At 33.8% G+C, this 15,677-nt stretch overlaps 1 protein-coding gene across 4 annotated transcripts in view; it reads left to right on the top strand.

Annotated features, from left to right (window-relative positions):
- Positions 1–15,197, top strand: part of IL7 (interleukin 7) — a 54,537-nt gene extending 39,340 nt beyond the window's left edge. Inside the window, exons 3-6 of one of the 4 annotated variants that reach the window (XM_059994802.1) lie at positions 8,235–8,315; positions 9,390–9,521; positions 12,131–12,184; positions 14,216–15,197. In XM_059994802.1, coding sequence (XP_059850785.1) covers positions 8,235–8,315; positions 9,390–9,521; positions 12,131–12,184; positions 14,216–14,335 — 387 coding nt within the window. In that variant the 3' untranslated portion in view covers positions 14,336–15,197. The remainder of the gene's footprint in view (positions 1–8,234; positions 8,316–9,389; positions 9,522–12,130; positions 12,185–14,215) is intronic. The other 3 variants (XM_059994804.1, XM_059994803.1, XM_059994805.1) reach the window with 3 other exon arrangements.
- The last annotated feature ends 480 nt before the right edge of the window (positions 15,198–15,677 follow it).

Here is a 15,677-nt window from a genome sequence, read left to right as displayed (position 1 = left end):
TTTTTTTTTTTTTTTTTGTCTTTTGCTTACTTTGGATTTAATTTTCTCTCCTTTTGTAGTTTCCTAAAGTGGAAGTTTAGATTATTGATTTTAGATACTTTCCTTATTTAACACATGCAGTCAATACTATAAATTTCCCTCTAAGCACTGCTTTCACTGCATCCTACAGATTTCAATGTTATATTTTTATTTATTTCAAATATTTTAAAATTTCTCTTGAAATTTCTTCTTCAATCCACATATAACTTCAAAGTGTATTGTTTAATCTCCAAATACTTTGGGATGTCCCAGTTGTCTTTCTGTTATTGATTTCTAGTTTGATTCTATTGTGATCTAATAGCAGACATTATATGATTTCTATTCTTTTAAATTTGTTAAGATTCAATTTATGGCCCATAATTTGCTCTCTTTGGAGAATATTCAATGTGTTCTTGAGAAAACTATGTAATCTGCTGCTGTTGGATGAAGTATGAAGTTGTCTATGCATGCCAACTATATAGAGTTAATTGATTGTGCTGTCAAGTTCAACTATGTCCTTACTGATTTTCTGCCTGCTGGATCTGTCCATTTATGATAGAAAGATATTAAAGTTTTCAACTATAATAGTGGATTCATCTACTTCTCTTAGTATTCTATCAGTTTTCCCTCATGTATTTAGACTCTTTGTTGTTAGCCGCGTACACATTAAGAATTATCATATCTTCTTGGACAATTGTCTCCATTATTATTATGTTAGGTCCATTTCATCCTGATAACTTCCCTTGCTCTGAAGTTGGCTTTGTTTAAAATGAACATAGCTACCCTGCTTTCATTTCATTAATGTTAGCATAGTATATATTTCTTCATTTTACTTTTAATCTATATGTGTCTTTATATTAAAAGTAGGTTTTTTATAGACAGTATATAATTAGGTTGTGTTTTTTTGACCCACTCTGACAAACTCTGTCTTTTAATTGGTGTATTTAGACTGTTGACATTTTAAAGTGATTATTGATATAGTTGGACCAATATCTACCGTATGTTTTTTACTGTTTTCTATTTTTTGCTCTTATTCTTTGTTACTATTTTTGTCTTCACACTTTATTTGTCTTTTATGATTGTGACATTTTATGATTCCATTTCTGTCCTTTCTTAGCATAACAATTATACTTCTTTTTAAACTTTCATTACTGGTTGCCCTAGAGTTTGGTATATATATTTGCAACTAATCCAAGTCCACTTTGAAATAACTCTGTGCCACTTCACAAGTAGTACAAGTACCTTAAAATAACAAAATATTGCTAATAATTCTTTTCTTTCCTCCTGTCCCTCATATCACTGCTTCATTGATTTCACTTATATATAAGCATGTATTTTATATATATATGTGTATATATATGTATATATGTAATCAAATTATATATAGTTAAATGCACTGTTGCCATTATTATTTTAATCAAAGTGTTAGAGCAATTCAGAATAAGAAGATAAAAGTTTTTATTTTTTTCTTCATTTATTCATTCTCTGATGCTCTTTCTTTTTCTATGTAGCTCTGAGTTTCTGATCTGTATCATTTTTCTTCTCTCTAAAGAACTTTTAACGTTCTGTTCAAGGCAGTTCTACTGGCAACAAATTACCTCAATTTCTGTTTGAGAAAGTCTTTATTTCTTTTTTCCCTTTGAAGGCTAATTTCTCAGAGTACAGAACTCTAGGTCGGTGGGTTTTTCTCTCAATATTTTAAATATTTCACTTCACTTTTTTCTTGTTTGAATGATTTCAGAAGATAAATTGGACGCAATTTTTATCTTTGCTTTTTTGTAAGTAATTTTCCCCCGCTGACCCCCATGGCTTCTTTCAAGATGTTTTCTTTATCTTTGATTTTCTAAAGTTTGAATATGATATGCCTAGGTATATGACTTGGGACATTTATCCTGCTTGGTGTTCTGTGAGCTTTCTGGATGTGTGGTTTGATGTCTGGCATTGACTTGGGAAAAATTCTCAGCCAGTATTGCTTCAAATATTGCTTCTGTTCCTTTCTCTCTTTCTTCTGATATTCTTGCTATGCATATGTTACACATTTTGTACTTGTCCACAGTCTTAGATATTCTGTTCCATTTTTTCCCCTGGTATTTTTTTATTTTTTCTTTTCAGTTTTGGAAGTTCTATTGTCATATGCTCAAGCTCAGAGATTCTTTCTTCAGCCATGTCTAATTTAATAAAGAGCCCATAATTCCATTACAGTGCTTTCTATCTCTAGCATTTCTTTTTGATTCTTTCTTAGAATTTCCGTCTCTCTGTTTACATTATCCATTTTTTCTGCATATTTTCCCATTAAAGGTCATAGCATAATAATAATTTTTTAAAAAAATTCCCAGTCAGGGGCTTCCCTGGTGGCGCAGTGGTTGGGAGTCCGCCTGCCGATGCAGGGGACACGGGTTCGTGCCCCGGTCCGGGAGGATCCCACGTGCCGCGGAGCGGCTGGGCCCGTGAGCCATGGCCGCTAGGCCTGCGCGTCTGGAGCCTGTGCTCCGCAACAGGAGGGGCCATGGCAGTGAGAGGCCCGCGTACCGCAAAAAAAAAAAAAAAAAAAAAAAATTCCCAGTCAGATAATTTCAACATCACTGCCATATCTATCTCTAGTTCTGATGCTTGTTCTGTCTCTTCAAATTGTGTTTTTTGCCTTTTAGTATGCTTTGTAATTTTTTGTTGGAAGGTGGACATGATGTTCTGCATAAATAAACCTGTGGTAAATGAGCTTTTAGTAATATAGTGATAAGGTGTGGGGAGACGGGAAGCTTTCTATAGTCCTTTGATTAGGTCTCAGTCTTTTGATGAGTCTGTGCCCCTGGATTGTAAACTTTACCAGTGCTTCTCAATACCTATCCACTTAGGTGACAAAGGATGTCTAGCAAGGACTGGAGCTGGGTATTTCCCTTACCCCAGATAGGTTAGGCTCTGATAAAATTCCAGCAGGTTAGGTTCTCGTAAGGGGAGGCCTTGTTAAGAATAACATAACACTCTGGCATATTTCAAAATCAATGCTTTTTTCCTCTCTCTGCCAGAAGCACATGGGGATTTTTCTCATATTCACTGTGAGGACCTCATAGAACTCCTGTAAGTAAAGCTCAGAAAAAGTGTGAGCAAAGGGGGGACCTCCAGTGGTAGGTCCCCTTGGAATTTTATCTCTAAGACTTGTCCATTCTGAGCTTCCAGTAATTCATCAATTACAGTTCAGGTTTTTCTATCCCAGCATTGGTTCACATGGAGGTTTCCGCTCCTGGGTTTCTGGTTCTCTAAATTGTAATTATTGCATCAGCTGTCTGTTTCTCCAATATTTGGGGAGGCAGTTTACCCTGTGACCTCACTTCTCTGACAGATATAAGAAGAGTTGCTGATTCTTCAGTTTGTTCAGCATTTTACTTGTTGTTATGATGGAATGGCGACTTCTAAGCTCCTTACCTCCCAGACTGGAAACTGGAAGTCCTACACACAACTGTATTTTCATTCTAATATTCTTTGACTTACATAGTATTTAATTAAGTGATCTAATTAAATAAGAAGTATAACTTAGTGTTAAGGAATTGACTTAGTAAATATGCAACTCCAATTGTGAATGCAAAAACACATGAGTATATCAGAAACTGGAGTTGGGAGTCTTTGGTATACTGTGAGCATTAGTCAATATATTTTACAGAAGGAGTAGAATATTGATTATCCCAGCAAGTTAAATGAAGATTAATTAGTCAATTCTTAGACATATGTTCATGTTTGTGCATATGCATATACATTTGAATATATGCTTATATAGAACACCTTTTTCTTTTGAAAGATTTTTATTATAAGCATGTTTTATTATAAGCATATGTTCTTGCTTATAAATATTATCTCAAAACAAATATCATATCTGCTTAATACTTCATTTTACCATCTATTATCAGCTGTTTTTCTAATTTAGACTCACTTTCTTTATGTGAATAGATTTTGTACAAGACAACTTGACCTTTCAGTTGGCATTGTATATTTTGGATCACCACCTTCTTAAAACAGTCTATTCCCCAGGTTTTCTAGCTTTCTGGCTTCTTTATGTATGTTCTTGGATCTCTGAATGTAAACTCAAGCTTCATCTGTTTAAAACCAAACATATTTTACTCACACCATCTCTACTACTATTCCCTATCTCAGTGAATGGCAACACAGTATATCCTGCTGCACATACCAGAAACCCAGGGATCAGCCCTGGTCTGTCAATCTTCCTTAACTTTAATTCTCAAATAGTGTTATATTGGCTTTCTAAATATTTCTCAAGTCTTTTCACCTATCTCTACATTCTTTCCCACCACCAAGTCCAATAAACCATTATTTCAAGCACTATGTAATTGTCTCCTAAAGATTCACACACATACTTTCTTGAACCTTTCCAAACCATTTACCATGCTGCTATTAATATGATCTTTGAAAAAGGTATTTAGTCATTAATTATTGATTTTAGGATCAAGACAAAGCTCCTTAACATGTCCTTAAGCCCCAGCATAATTTAGTTTCCTCCGGATCTCTTTCGTATGAAACCGGTGATTTCTCTTGCTTTCTCAGCTATATACTGGTTTTCCCTTGCTCTCTTTCATCCAGCAGCCTATCTGCCATTATTCCCTCCCACTTAACTGAAGCCATACATGCTGTTTTCTACATCTTTACTCTTCCTCTATTTTCTTTTTCTCTAGTTTACTCATGCTTCAGATCTCAGTTGAAGTGTTCCTTTCTTAGGGAAGGCTTTACTGAGGTTCCTAAGTAAAATCCTTCTTTATAGGCTTTATGGTAGCATATACTTTTTATTCATAACAATTATTAATTTGAGATTTGATTGTGATTATTGGATTGATGTCTGTCTTTACCACCAGACAGTAAATTTCTTGAAGGAAGGAACCCTCTGTGATTTTGATCACAATTCTCTCTTCACTACTATATGGCACATGGTAGATGTTCGACAAGTATTTGATTGAAGAATAAATGAATGACTTTTAATTTAAGCAAGGAATTAACTACCAATTCTTACAATAATCTGGTAAGCTACCTAATGGTAAAATTTGTAACATTTGAAATAGGATTCCAAGAACAATACAGACTTTTTCAATTTTCATACAGGCTACAGATTTCATTAAAAATAAGTTTCACTGGGGCTTCCCTGGTGGCGCAGTGGTTGAGAGTCCGCCTGCCAGTGCAGGGGACACGGGTTCGTGCCCCGGTCCGGGAAGATCCCACATGCCGTGGAGCGGCTGGGGCCGTGAGCCATGGCCGCTGAGCCTGCGCGTCCGGAGCCTGTGCTCTGCAACGGGAGAGGTCACAACAGTGAGAGGCCCACGTACCGCAATAAATAAATAAATAAATAAATAAATAAAAATTAAAAAAAAAATAAAAAAATAAGTTTCACTTTTCAAAAGGTCCTCCAAATGAGTCTTTATATGCCATAAGACTTTGGGCCGTGAGTGTGCTGTGATAGTGATAATCAGAAATGAAAAAGATTTCTGTAGGGACCAAGTTCATTTTCAAAGAATAGTAAGACACGAGACTGAATCTTTCTTCTTCATATCAAAACCCCAATCCTCAGGCCCAGACCTACAAAATAGAAGGAGAATAGAAAGGAGACAGCTATCAGTTATGTAGCTGCCAATGAGAATCATTTATGGGCAGTAAATAGACATTAGTTCACTTAGAACACATGTAACCATGAGTTCCCCATTAGAACAGGCATATGGAAGACATGTTGGAGAAAACCACACAAAATTGAATCTTAAAAAAATCAAATATAAATATATAAAAGAAAAAAGTGAAATAGAAAATCAACTGTGTATGTAATTAGTGTTTCTGGGGAAGGGGCTACTGTGCATGCCTTAGAAAAAAATTCAAAGATAGAAGAAAACTATGCTAAAATGAAAGAAAATGCAATTCTACAAATCGAAAGAACATTAGATATTTTAGGAACAACTTATGTAACATAATGTTTTACACTGGAAAATACTGAGTTCACAGTCAATGTGATCTTGGCTTGTCTCTTGTTTCTTTCATATTCATAATAAATATGAAGAAATATTCAAATATGTCAAGATGCCTGTAAGAAACTATTACTGATAAAGTAATTCTACTATTTGTTAAATCAAAAGATAGATATATAAGGTTCTTTCCAACTCCACGATTCTACATATCTTAGTCTGAGCCACCCTTCTCACAGGGCTTAAATGGAAACAATTTCAGAAAGCAATTGTAGTTGGCACTCATGTATGCTTATGTTAAATCTATTCATAAAATGCACTAAAGTCAACTAGTCAACTATAATTGTGACTTTTATAGGAGTCAACCTTTTAAGTCAAACTTTTAAGTGAGACTTTTATCTACTGCTGTACACATCTGGCAAACAAATTACGTGGTATAAAAACACCCTTTCTGTATCTGCCAAAAATGAGTTTTGTTAAATACCTGGAGCAATGAAATGGCTTAACCAATATGGCTTTTCAAATATTCGTGTGTCATGCAATTGGTTAAAATGCTCCAAGAAATAGGTACTCGTTCATATAATATTTTTGGTAAATTGGAAAACATCATACAGATTAGCTGCACATTTGTTTATCTTCTTTATTTGATGGATGGCATGGCAAAAATGAAAAGCAGGTTTTATCAGAGAGAAATGTATATATGATTTATTATCCTTCTTAGGGTTAAATGCAAGTCAATAGGAAAATGATTTAACAGGCAAACATTAATTTTCCACTATCTTTTCAGGAATATGTATAATGGCAACATGAGGATAGTTATAGAAAAATATATCTATTTGCACTTGAGATATTTGCAGTATGACTGGGATGTTTGGCACTAACAAATCTTCTGTTTACATAAGCATACTTTTACAAATATAAGAAGTGATGTACAAGTGTCCAAGGATGCAGCATCTGCCCTTTACATCAAATGGCATAAGAAAATGGGACTGTGTTTTCTTGTCTTTGTTCCCCTATCAAGCTTGGCAGAGGACTTTGCCCATTGGCCTGTAGTAAGTGTTGAATGGTTAAATAAATGATTACGTGTTCAGGCTGTAATTCCTATAGATAAAACAGATACATTTAAAGTCAGGATGAATCCAGAGACCATTTACGTTTTTCAGTGGTGAGAAGAGTAATGCATATTTTTCTGAGAGGCAGATGAAGATTAGAAGCCCATGATTACATCCTGCCATTACTCCACTTTTTATCTGTTCCTTAGATGACAACACATAGACTAAAATTGCTTGAAGTCCTTCTAGAAGCTCTGATAGCATGGAATGGCTAGTTTGCTGGACAGAGCTAGTCCAATCCTGTGCATAAAGAATCTGAATCCTTAGGAAATTCTTCCTAATATGTCAAGTACATTCTTTTTTTTTTTTTTTTTTTTTGTGGTACATGGGCCTCTCACTGTTGTGGCCTCTCCCGTTGCGGAGCACAGGCTCCAGACGCGCAGGCTCAGCGGCCATGGCTCACGGGCCCAGCCGCTCCACGGCATGTGGGATCTTCCCGGACTGGGGCACGAACCCATGTCCCCTGCATCGGCAGGCGGACTCTCAACCACTGCGCCACCAGGGAAGCCCTCAAGTACATTCTTGATTCAGCTAATCCCCACCTTCTAATACTACATTCCTTAGAAAGAAAACTGAGAATGTGCCAGTCTGCCTTCCCCGCCTCTTACATGACAATGACAATGCACATATTCAATCTCACTTTTTTCTCAGCTAAATTCTACCTCAAACATCCCCAACTGGATTATTTAAAATGCTGCAGAATGAATTTCAACTTTACTCACTGTCAAGAGGCTTTGCCTTCATTCTAAAGTAAATTCCCTTTGTTGCTGTTTGATAGTGGCAGGAAATTGGACCAAATAACCTCTTAAATGCATCTCAACTTCATGATTTCAAAATTTATAGTACGTTGTCTATATAGTATAACTTCTAAAATAGGTACTTTTATTTCCCCAAAAAAGCCAGTTTCTCTCAATGATTTCTGAGATTAACCTATGGAGTCTGGGGGAAGCTCTAAATACGTGAGGGTTTGTGTATATACTTGTTTATTCTTCAACTATAGATAACTATTCTTCCTGCCTAGTCAGCTAAGTCAGACTAAAGTTATTTTCCTTAAAATGCACATATAAATACCAAGTATTATAACATTGTTATTTTTATAATTACTACATGATAGAAAGGTCCCCAGTTTAACCATATTATTTTATATTATTTATTACAGGACAGCATGATAGACTTTGATAGCAATTGCCTGAATAACGAACCTAACTTTTTTAAAAAACATTCATGTGATGATAATAAGGTAATGACAATTATTTGGAGTTTATATGTCATTCAAGCTTGATTTCATAGAAGCTTATATTTTTTATATCTCTGTTAATTATATTGATTATATTAATAACACAGTCTTTTGGCTCTAACCCGACAATTCCCATTGATATGTTAAGTTATACTATGGTCTTTTATACTTTTATTTTACAAATAGCCCTATGCTTATTTGATAAATAGTCCTTTTAATTTTAGCATTTCATTTTCACCTTGAAAATACTAGAAGAACTGCTGAATTCAAAGACACATATCTCTTATTTCTAAAATTTTTATGCAGGAAAATGCTTGTCACACACACGCACACACACACACACACACACACACAAGTAATGGGTGTAATTTAGTTGTAGGCATTTTGAAATTTTTTCTTTCAATATTTGCTTATCTTCAAACCACTACCACTTCTATTTGGTATAATATTACAATCTACAGAACTTCCAACAAAAATTTGTGTCATCTCTTTCTGCAGAAACTAGTGTGCTATTCAATAGACTTTTTTAAAACTCACAATAGCTGAGTTAACTTCATGGCATTTAAGAGTATATCCATAAATTCTGTTTTTTTTTAAATTTCTTACATTAAATATTTGAAAAACTTGTTTTAGGTGAATAGGCCCTTTATTTTCTTATTGCCAGCTATTCGTCCATAGCTCAAAAAGGGCAAAAATAATAACAACAAGAAAAGTCACACATACCTTTCACTATTATTGCTTCCAGAAGACCTCTCCTTTAGTTATCTTGTTTAAAATTGAATAAACTTGTTATATGTTCACTCATAAGCGATAAGATCACACATAGCAAAGAAAAGAGACTTTAAAAAGTCAGATAATCATTAAACTGGGTTCTAGGCACTTTAGGCTGTCACCTGGGAGCTAAACAGTTTCAGTCTAGTTGCTCTTCAGTCATGCGATTAACTGGAATAGAAGAAAACTGGGGTGGAGGTGGGGTGTTACTTAGCAATACAGTTCTTGCCTTAGGCTCCTTAGGAAAGCTTATCACTTCTTAATATTTTATTTGAAACAGCCCTTCTGATGTTTTTTCTGTAATAGGAAGCTTCGTTTTTATATCGTGCTGCTCGAAAGTTGAAGCAATTCCTTAAAATGAATATCAGTGACGATTTCAATCTTCACCTATCAACAGTTTCACAGGGCACATTAACACTGTTGAACTGCACCAACAAGGTAAGCTGAGGACTGTTTGTACAAAAATGTAAACAACTCCAGTGATAAGATACTATCATTCTCTGATGATCAAATCCGTTAGCATAGAAATCTAAGTGCTTATAAGAAAATTGAAATACATTTACTCAATTCTAGAAGAGGAAAGCCTCAACTTGTAAAGTACCTATTCATCTCTTGGCTAGGGCAAAGAAATTGTTTTTAAAAAGGTACTAAAAATAAATGAAAGCAACATTGTAAGACAACTACACTTCAGTTAAAAAAGGAAAATAGGGCTTCTCTGGTGGCGCAGTGGATGAGAGTCTGTCTGCCGATGCAGGGGACGCGGGTTCGTGCCCCGGTCCGGGAAGATCCCACGTGCTGCGGAGCGGTTAGGCCCATGAGCCATGGCCGCTGAGCCTGTGCGTCCAGAGCCTGTGCTCCGCAACGGGAGAGGCCACAGCAGTGAGAGGCCTGCATACCGCAAAAAAAAAAAAGAAAAGAAAAAAAAAGAAAAAAAAAAGGAAAGTAAATAAAGAAAATAATAAATTTTATTGTCATAATAACTGTCAAGGAGGCTAGTGTGATAAGTTGGGTGAGGAATGGTAAATTTTTATTTCTAAAATGTCTTAATAATTTTAATCCATATATGTACACACTTATAAGAACTCATAGCAAATAAAACGGGTAATCAAATGTATTTAACAAATATATTTGTATATAAAAATTGGGCATATTTATGTCCAACAATTTTCAAGTTTTTTGCCTCAATAATTTTGATAAGTATAGCGCTAATTTTTTCCTACTTCTCTGCTAGTGGTCATGAAATATAAACAATAAAACAAAATTTGGAAGACATTATCTTGAGACTAGACAACAGTTTCTTCATCTGCAAAGTGGAGAAAAATATAGTACCTACATTATAGGATGTGAAAATGACATAATATAGAGTGCTTAGTACTAAAAAGTTTCAATAAATGTTTTATAATTACTATTATTATTTTTACTCCCTCTTCAGGAATGTTACCAGCTGCCACATAAAGCCAAAAATATTTCTTATAATTTTTAAAAGAAAATTTTAACATTTTTATGATAGAAAAAGGATTGTGTGTGTTTTTAATTTTTAATACTAGTAGTTGCCCATAGAAGGTAAAATGGTAAGATTGTCCTTGAGCCCTACTGACAGTGATGAAAATATATATTGGACCGTATAAGTTGGACCACTTCATTTATCATTACATTATCTACTTGATGCAAGCCAGTCTCCTCTTGGTGTTGTGGATTTGCCAAGCTTATTTCCAATCTTGTCCCCTTATAATGTTAGTCCCTTATATGGAATTTCTACTGTTCTCTTTTCTGTAAATCTGATCTCTCTTGTTCTATGCATCCTTTAAGGCCAAGCTTAAGAATCATGAAGACTTTACATTCTAGCCTACCATCTCTTAATCCTTATTTATAGTGATTTAAAGTACAGTCAGCCTTTCATATCCATGGTTCTGCATCCTCAGATTCAACCGTGGATCAAAAATATTCAGAAAAAAATCTCTAGAAAGTTCCAAAAAGCAAAACTCGAATTTGTCAAGACACATTAACAACTATTTACACAGCATTTATTTTGTGTTTACAACTATTTACATAGCATTTACATTGTATTGAGTATTGTAAGTAATCTAGAGATGATTTAAAGTATACAGGAGCATGTGCCTGGTTATATGCAAATTCAGCGCTATTTTATATAAGGGACCTGAGCATCCATCCTTGGATTTTGGTACCCACTGGGGTCCTGTAACCAATCCCCCACAAATACAGAGAGACTACTGTACTATCTAATGCAGGAATAGCAAGTTCGTTTCATGTTGCTTACACATCCAGTTACTTAGTAATGGCTTATGTTGTGCATAAGCTTCAAGTCAGGGCTTAACTGAAAAGAATGCAGAGCAAACTAGCGATATCAAAGGGTTAAAGGTTATAGGTATGCTGTATATTTGCAATTCTTTCTCTCATGTGTTGAGCTTTGCATTGATTACCATATTCCAAAATCAACTAATTGTAGAAAAAGAAAATACACAAATAATTTAAATTTTGAAATTAAATAAAATTATGTTACAAAATTAACCTGCTACAATCCAAATTTTTCTTGAAATGAGAAGGCAAGATGTTAAAGATGGTCAGCTATATTGAATTTTCTTCGTGAGTTAGGCATGCTACAAGCTTTTTATAGTTATTTCATTTTGCTTCTGATGGGTAAAGCTTAATAAAATTTATGATAAGGATTTAACAACTTAATGCTAATGTTATTTTCATGTTGATTAAAATTCTAATTTTTTGTCTCTGTTAGTATACCCTTCTATATTAGCTTTTCATACCTCACAGCAATTAACACAATGCTGGACATATTTGCAAAATTATGCATCCAGGTTATTCGGAAGACTAACCTCTCTTGTTTCTCCTTCTCCCTGTTATTCAATTTCTAAATGAAATTAGTATTCTGCCACACTAACAATAAATAATTTAAAGTAGATATTCAAATAGATTAGATGGGCTGAGAGTAATATGAAAATTAGCAATTATATTAATGGAAGGAGTAATAAAGGATTAATAATCAATATTATAAATATGACTTGGTTTTTAAGGGTAAAGGAAGAAAATCAACTTCCCTGGGTGAAGCCCAACCCACTAAGAATTTGGTAAGAGTGATTGTATAGTTTTCTTATCAGCTTTTTACTCAACTTAATTCCTTAATATTTCTCTTTGAATTGTTTCCTTTTATATGCTCGATTTTGAAAATATTCATTATAATGTTGGTAAAAGGAGAAGGGAGGTACCCCTTAGAAATTGGATCCCTTTAAACTGAATTTTTAAAAACCACTATTTTAAAATTAAAGAAGCTAGGGAAAATGTCAGAGCATTGATTTTTTAAAAAGAAACAAAATTAAAACCTCAGTAGGTAATAGCAAAGGACATGAACAATATAGGAGAAAATAAACTAAACAACAAGACACAATGAAAAAACGTTACTCTAGTACAGAAATACATACTAAAAATGAGAACCCATTTTATACCTATTTTATTAGTATAGACTGTACAGTATATACTGTATATGTATAATAGTATTTGAATATTCTATATTTATATATACTTGCACACATTCTATTAGATTATTACACAAAATTATATACCAATGTAGAAAATATGAATGAAAAAGTCAGAATATTTAATTAAATCTGATTATACATTACAATGATATAAATATTAACTAGGATGAGACAGAAAAATGAACACACCTGGTTCATGAGAGTGATAGATTCCTTTTTCACACTTCCGTTATTTGACCACTATATATATATACGGAAATTCCTTATTCCTCTTAGAGAAGCAGTGTGAGTCTGCACACCCTGGGACTCAGGAAACTCTAGGAATTCCACCTGAAGTGGAATAGTTGAAATGAATAACTGAGCAATATAAATAAATACATTGAGGGCCTCTGGCTAAGGGAATTTAGAAAGAAAGTTTAGAAAAAGGAGATAACATCTGTGTTCCCAGGATTACAGAGGCAAAATCACAGTTCTTTGTTTTTTTGTCTTTTTAATGAATGTTCAATCTTGATCTTTGAGAAAAGTCATGAAATATTCACATCTATGTATTTCAAACCTGCTTAGTCACATAAACTTCAATTTGTACTTTTTAAAGATGTCCTGGGACCCTCATTAAAGAGAAGAATATGAGAAATTCTCCTTCATATTTATCTTTGAAATCTGTCCTCTAATCTTTTAAATGCATTATTTAAAGGGTATGTGTTACTGTTATTAAATATATAGCTAAAAGAGATCTGAATGTGACTAAACTAAAAATAGGACAAACAAGCTTAAGACCCAGTCATTATATTTACTTGATGTGTGACAATGGCGGCTTATTTATCCTCTTTACATCTCAGTTTCCTCAAACGTGAAAGGTGAAATCATCAATTTCATAATTACTAAATAGATAAAATGAAATAATGTATGTATAGCACTGATCACAATACCTGACCTAGCAAACACCCAATAATTGGTTGTTATTTAAATGAAGAAATTACTCAACCCTGTACTAATCCACTTCCCAGAGACTCACAGAAATATAACTGAGTATATATGCACAGCTACTCTCTTATATGTCTTTTCCGTGTGAGGTATCTCTTTCTCCACTTTCTGTAGGTTGTACAGGTAGCCCTTATTAGATTTTTGTCAGGGACTGAAAACTAGCTTATGAGGCAGGCATCTTCCATACTCTAGGGAAGACTAGGGAACAAGCTTTATCAGGTATGTCCTTATTAATCATCTTTGACAAAATAAACTGAATATTTTCAGTATTAATTATTCCTTCCATAAAAACATTTTTTCCATTGTAAAAAACTCAATTGAATAATGTACAAATCTTTCTCACAAAAGTTTAAATAGCACTCTTTATGTCCACTGTTGCAGTGGTGAAAATGACATCCACCTAACATAGCTCTTTAATTAATCCTAAATCTTAAACCACAACAACCTTGACTTTCCTACACATCAATGATCACAATTATAGTTAGAAACCATATTTTAAAAAATATCATTCAAGATTCTTTTTAATTAAACCAAATTTTTAGTATAAGCTAGCATAATGGATATTAAAGATTAAATATTTTAAAATGTGTATTTTTATAAAAATATGAACTTACAAACTTTTTTTATGTATTTCTCTAGGAAGAGAATAAGTCTTTAAAGGAACAGAAAAAACAGAATGACCTGTGTTTCCTAAAGATACTACTACAAAAGATAAAAACTTGTTGGAATAAAATTTTGAGGGGCGCTAAAGAACATTGAAAAATACGGAGTGGCAATATAAAAACTTAAGAGCTTTATTTGTATCCTCCAAGAATCTATCTGCTTATGCAATTTTCCAGGGTAAAATGCCTTCTGGAAGTTACTGAATGCATCCTGGTAAAAACGGATTATGGCAATTGAGAAATCCTTACTGTAGTGCTAGAAGATGGACGTAAACAGTGGAAACCACTGCAACCAACAGTGGAAACGCTGCAATCAACAAACTATTTCACATGCATGAGGACATATATCAATCGGTATTAATTCTGAACTGATTTTTGTAAGATAATCTATGTAAGATATTAGTTGCAATAATACTTTTTAAACCTGTTTAAAATTTTCAGAAGACATATAAATTCTGTGAAATGTATAAAGTTTACAAGGATTAAAAATTAACATTTCATTATTACCAATTGTATGGCCCACTATGCATCAGCATACTGCAATGAGAGTGGAAATTGTCATCTGTGCTGGAAATGTTTCAGAGTTACAGTGAGATATGCATAAGGCCCATGAGAACAAGAGTCATACAGCTTAAAGAAGCAGTAGCATAAAGGAATCCAAGATAATTGAGAGATGTAATTAAACATGAATGTATAACACAGTGCCTTTAATAAATGATATAACAGATGTTTTAAAATGAAGATAAAGAATAATTTCACAAAATAGAAAGTCATCTGTTCTAAGAATGCTAAACCATAGTACTAAGTTACTTTTGTCATTTATGTGTAATAAAATTTGTCTAAATGAGTTTGCAATTTGGGAACTATATTTTTAAGAGAATAATATATGTTGGCCTTTTAATTAATGGAATGTATATATTTAATTTTGACACTCTATTTGTATATAAAAATATTTTCATACAGTATTACAATTGCTTACTTTGGATAACATTTCTCCTTTGATAATAAATGACCTATGTATTAACACTGTCAGATTCACTTAATGAATCCCAATAGGAGTTTTGTTTGTTTTTTGGCTGTACCATGCGGCTTGCAGGATCTTAGGTCCCCAAGTAGGGATCGAACCTGGGCCCCCTGCAGTGGAAGTGCAGAGTCCTAACCACTGGTCCGCCCAGGAATTCCCCCAACAGAATTTTTTAAGATCAAGATTTTTAATACTGCACCACTATTTGATTTCTCACTTTCACTGAAATATAACCTTTATTCTCTTATTATTGAGAATGTACATGAGACCTGGACCGCCAAACTATACAAGAACAGGAACACTGCTTTACCTCCCATGTTAAATTTTGGTCTTTTTAAAGAAACTTTTGTATATACCAGATGCAGCTTAGAAAGGTTTGCCAACAGTCTTCACTTACTTATAAAGGGAACTGAAA

Source organism: Delphinus delphis, chromosome 17 (assembly GCF_949987515.2).
Source record: "Delphinus delphis chromosome 17, mDelDel1.2, whole genome shotgun sequence".
Classification (NCBI taxonomy): domain Eukaryota; kingdom Metazoa; phylum Chordata; class Mammalia; order Artiodactyla; family Delphinidae; genus Delphinus; species Delphinus delphis.
This window is presented reverse-complemented; position numbering and strand designations above follow the sequence as displayed.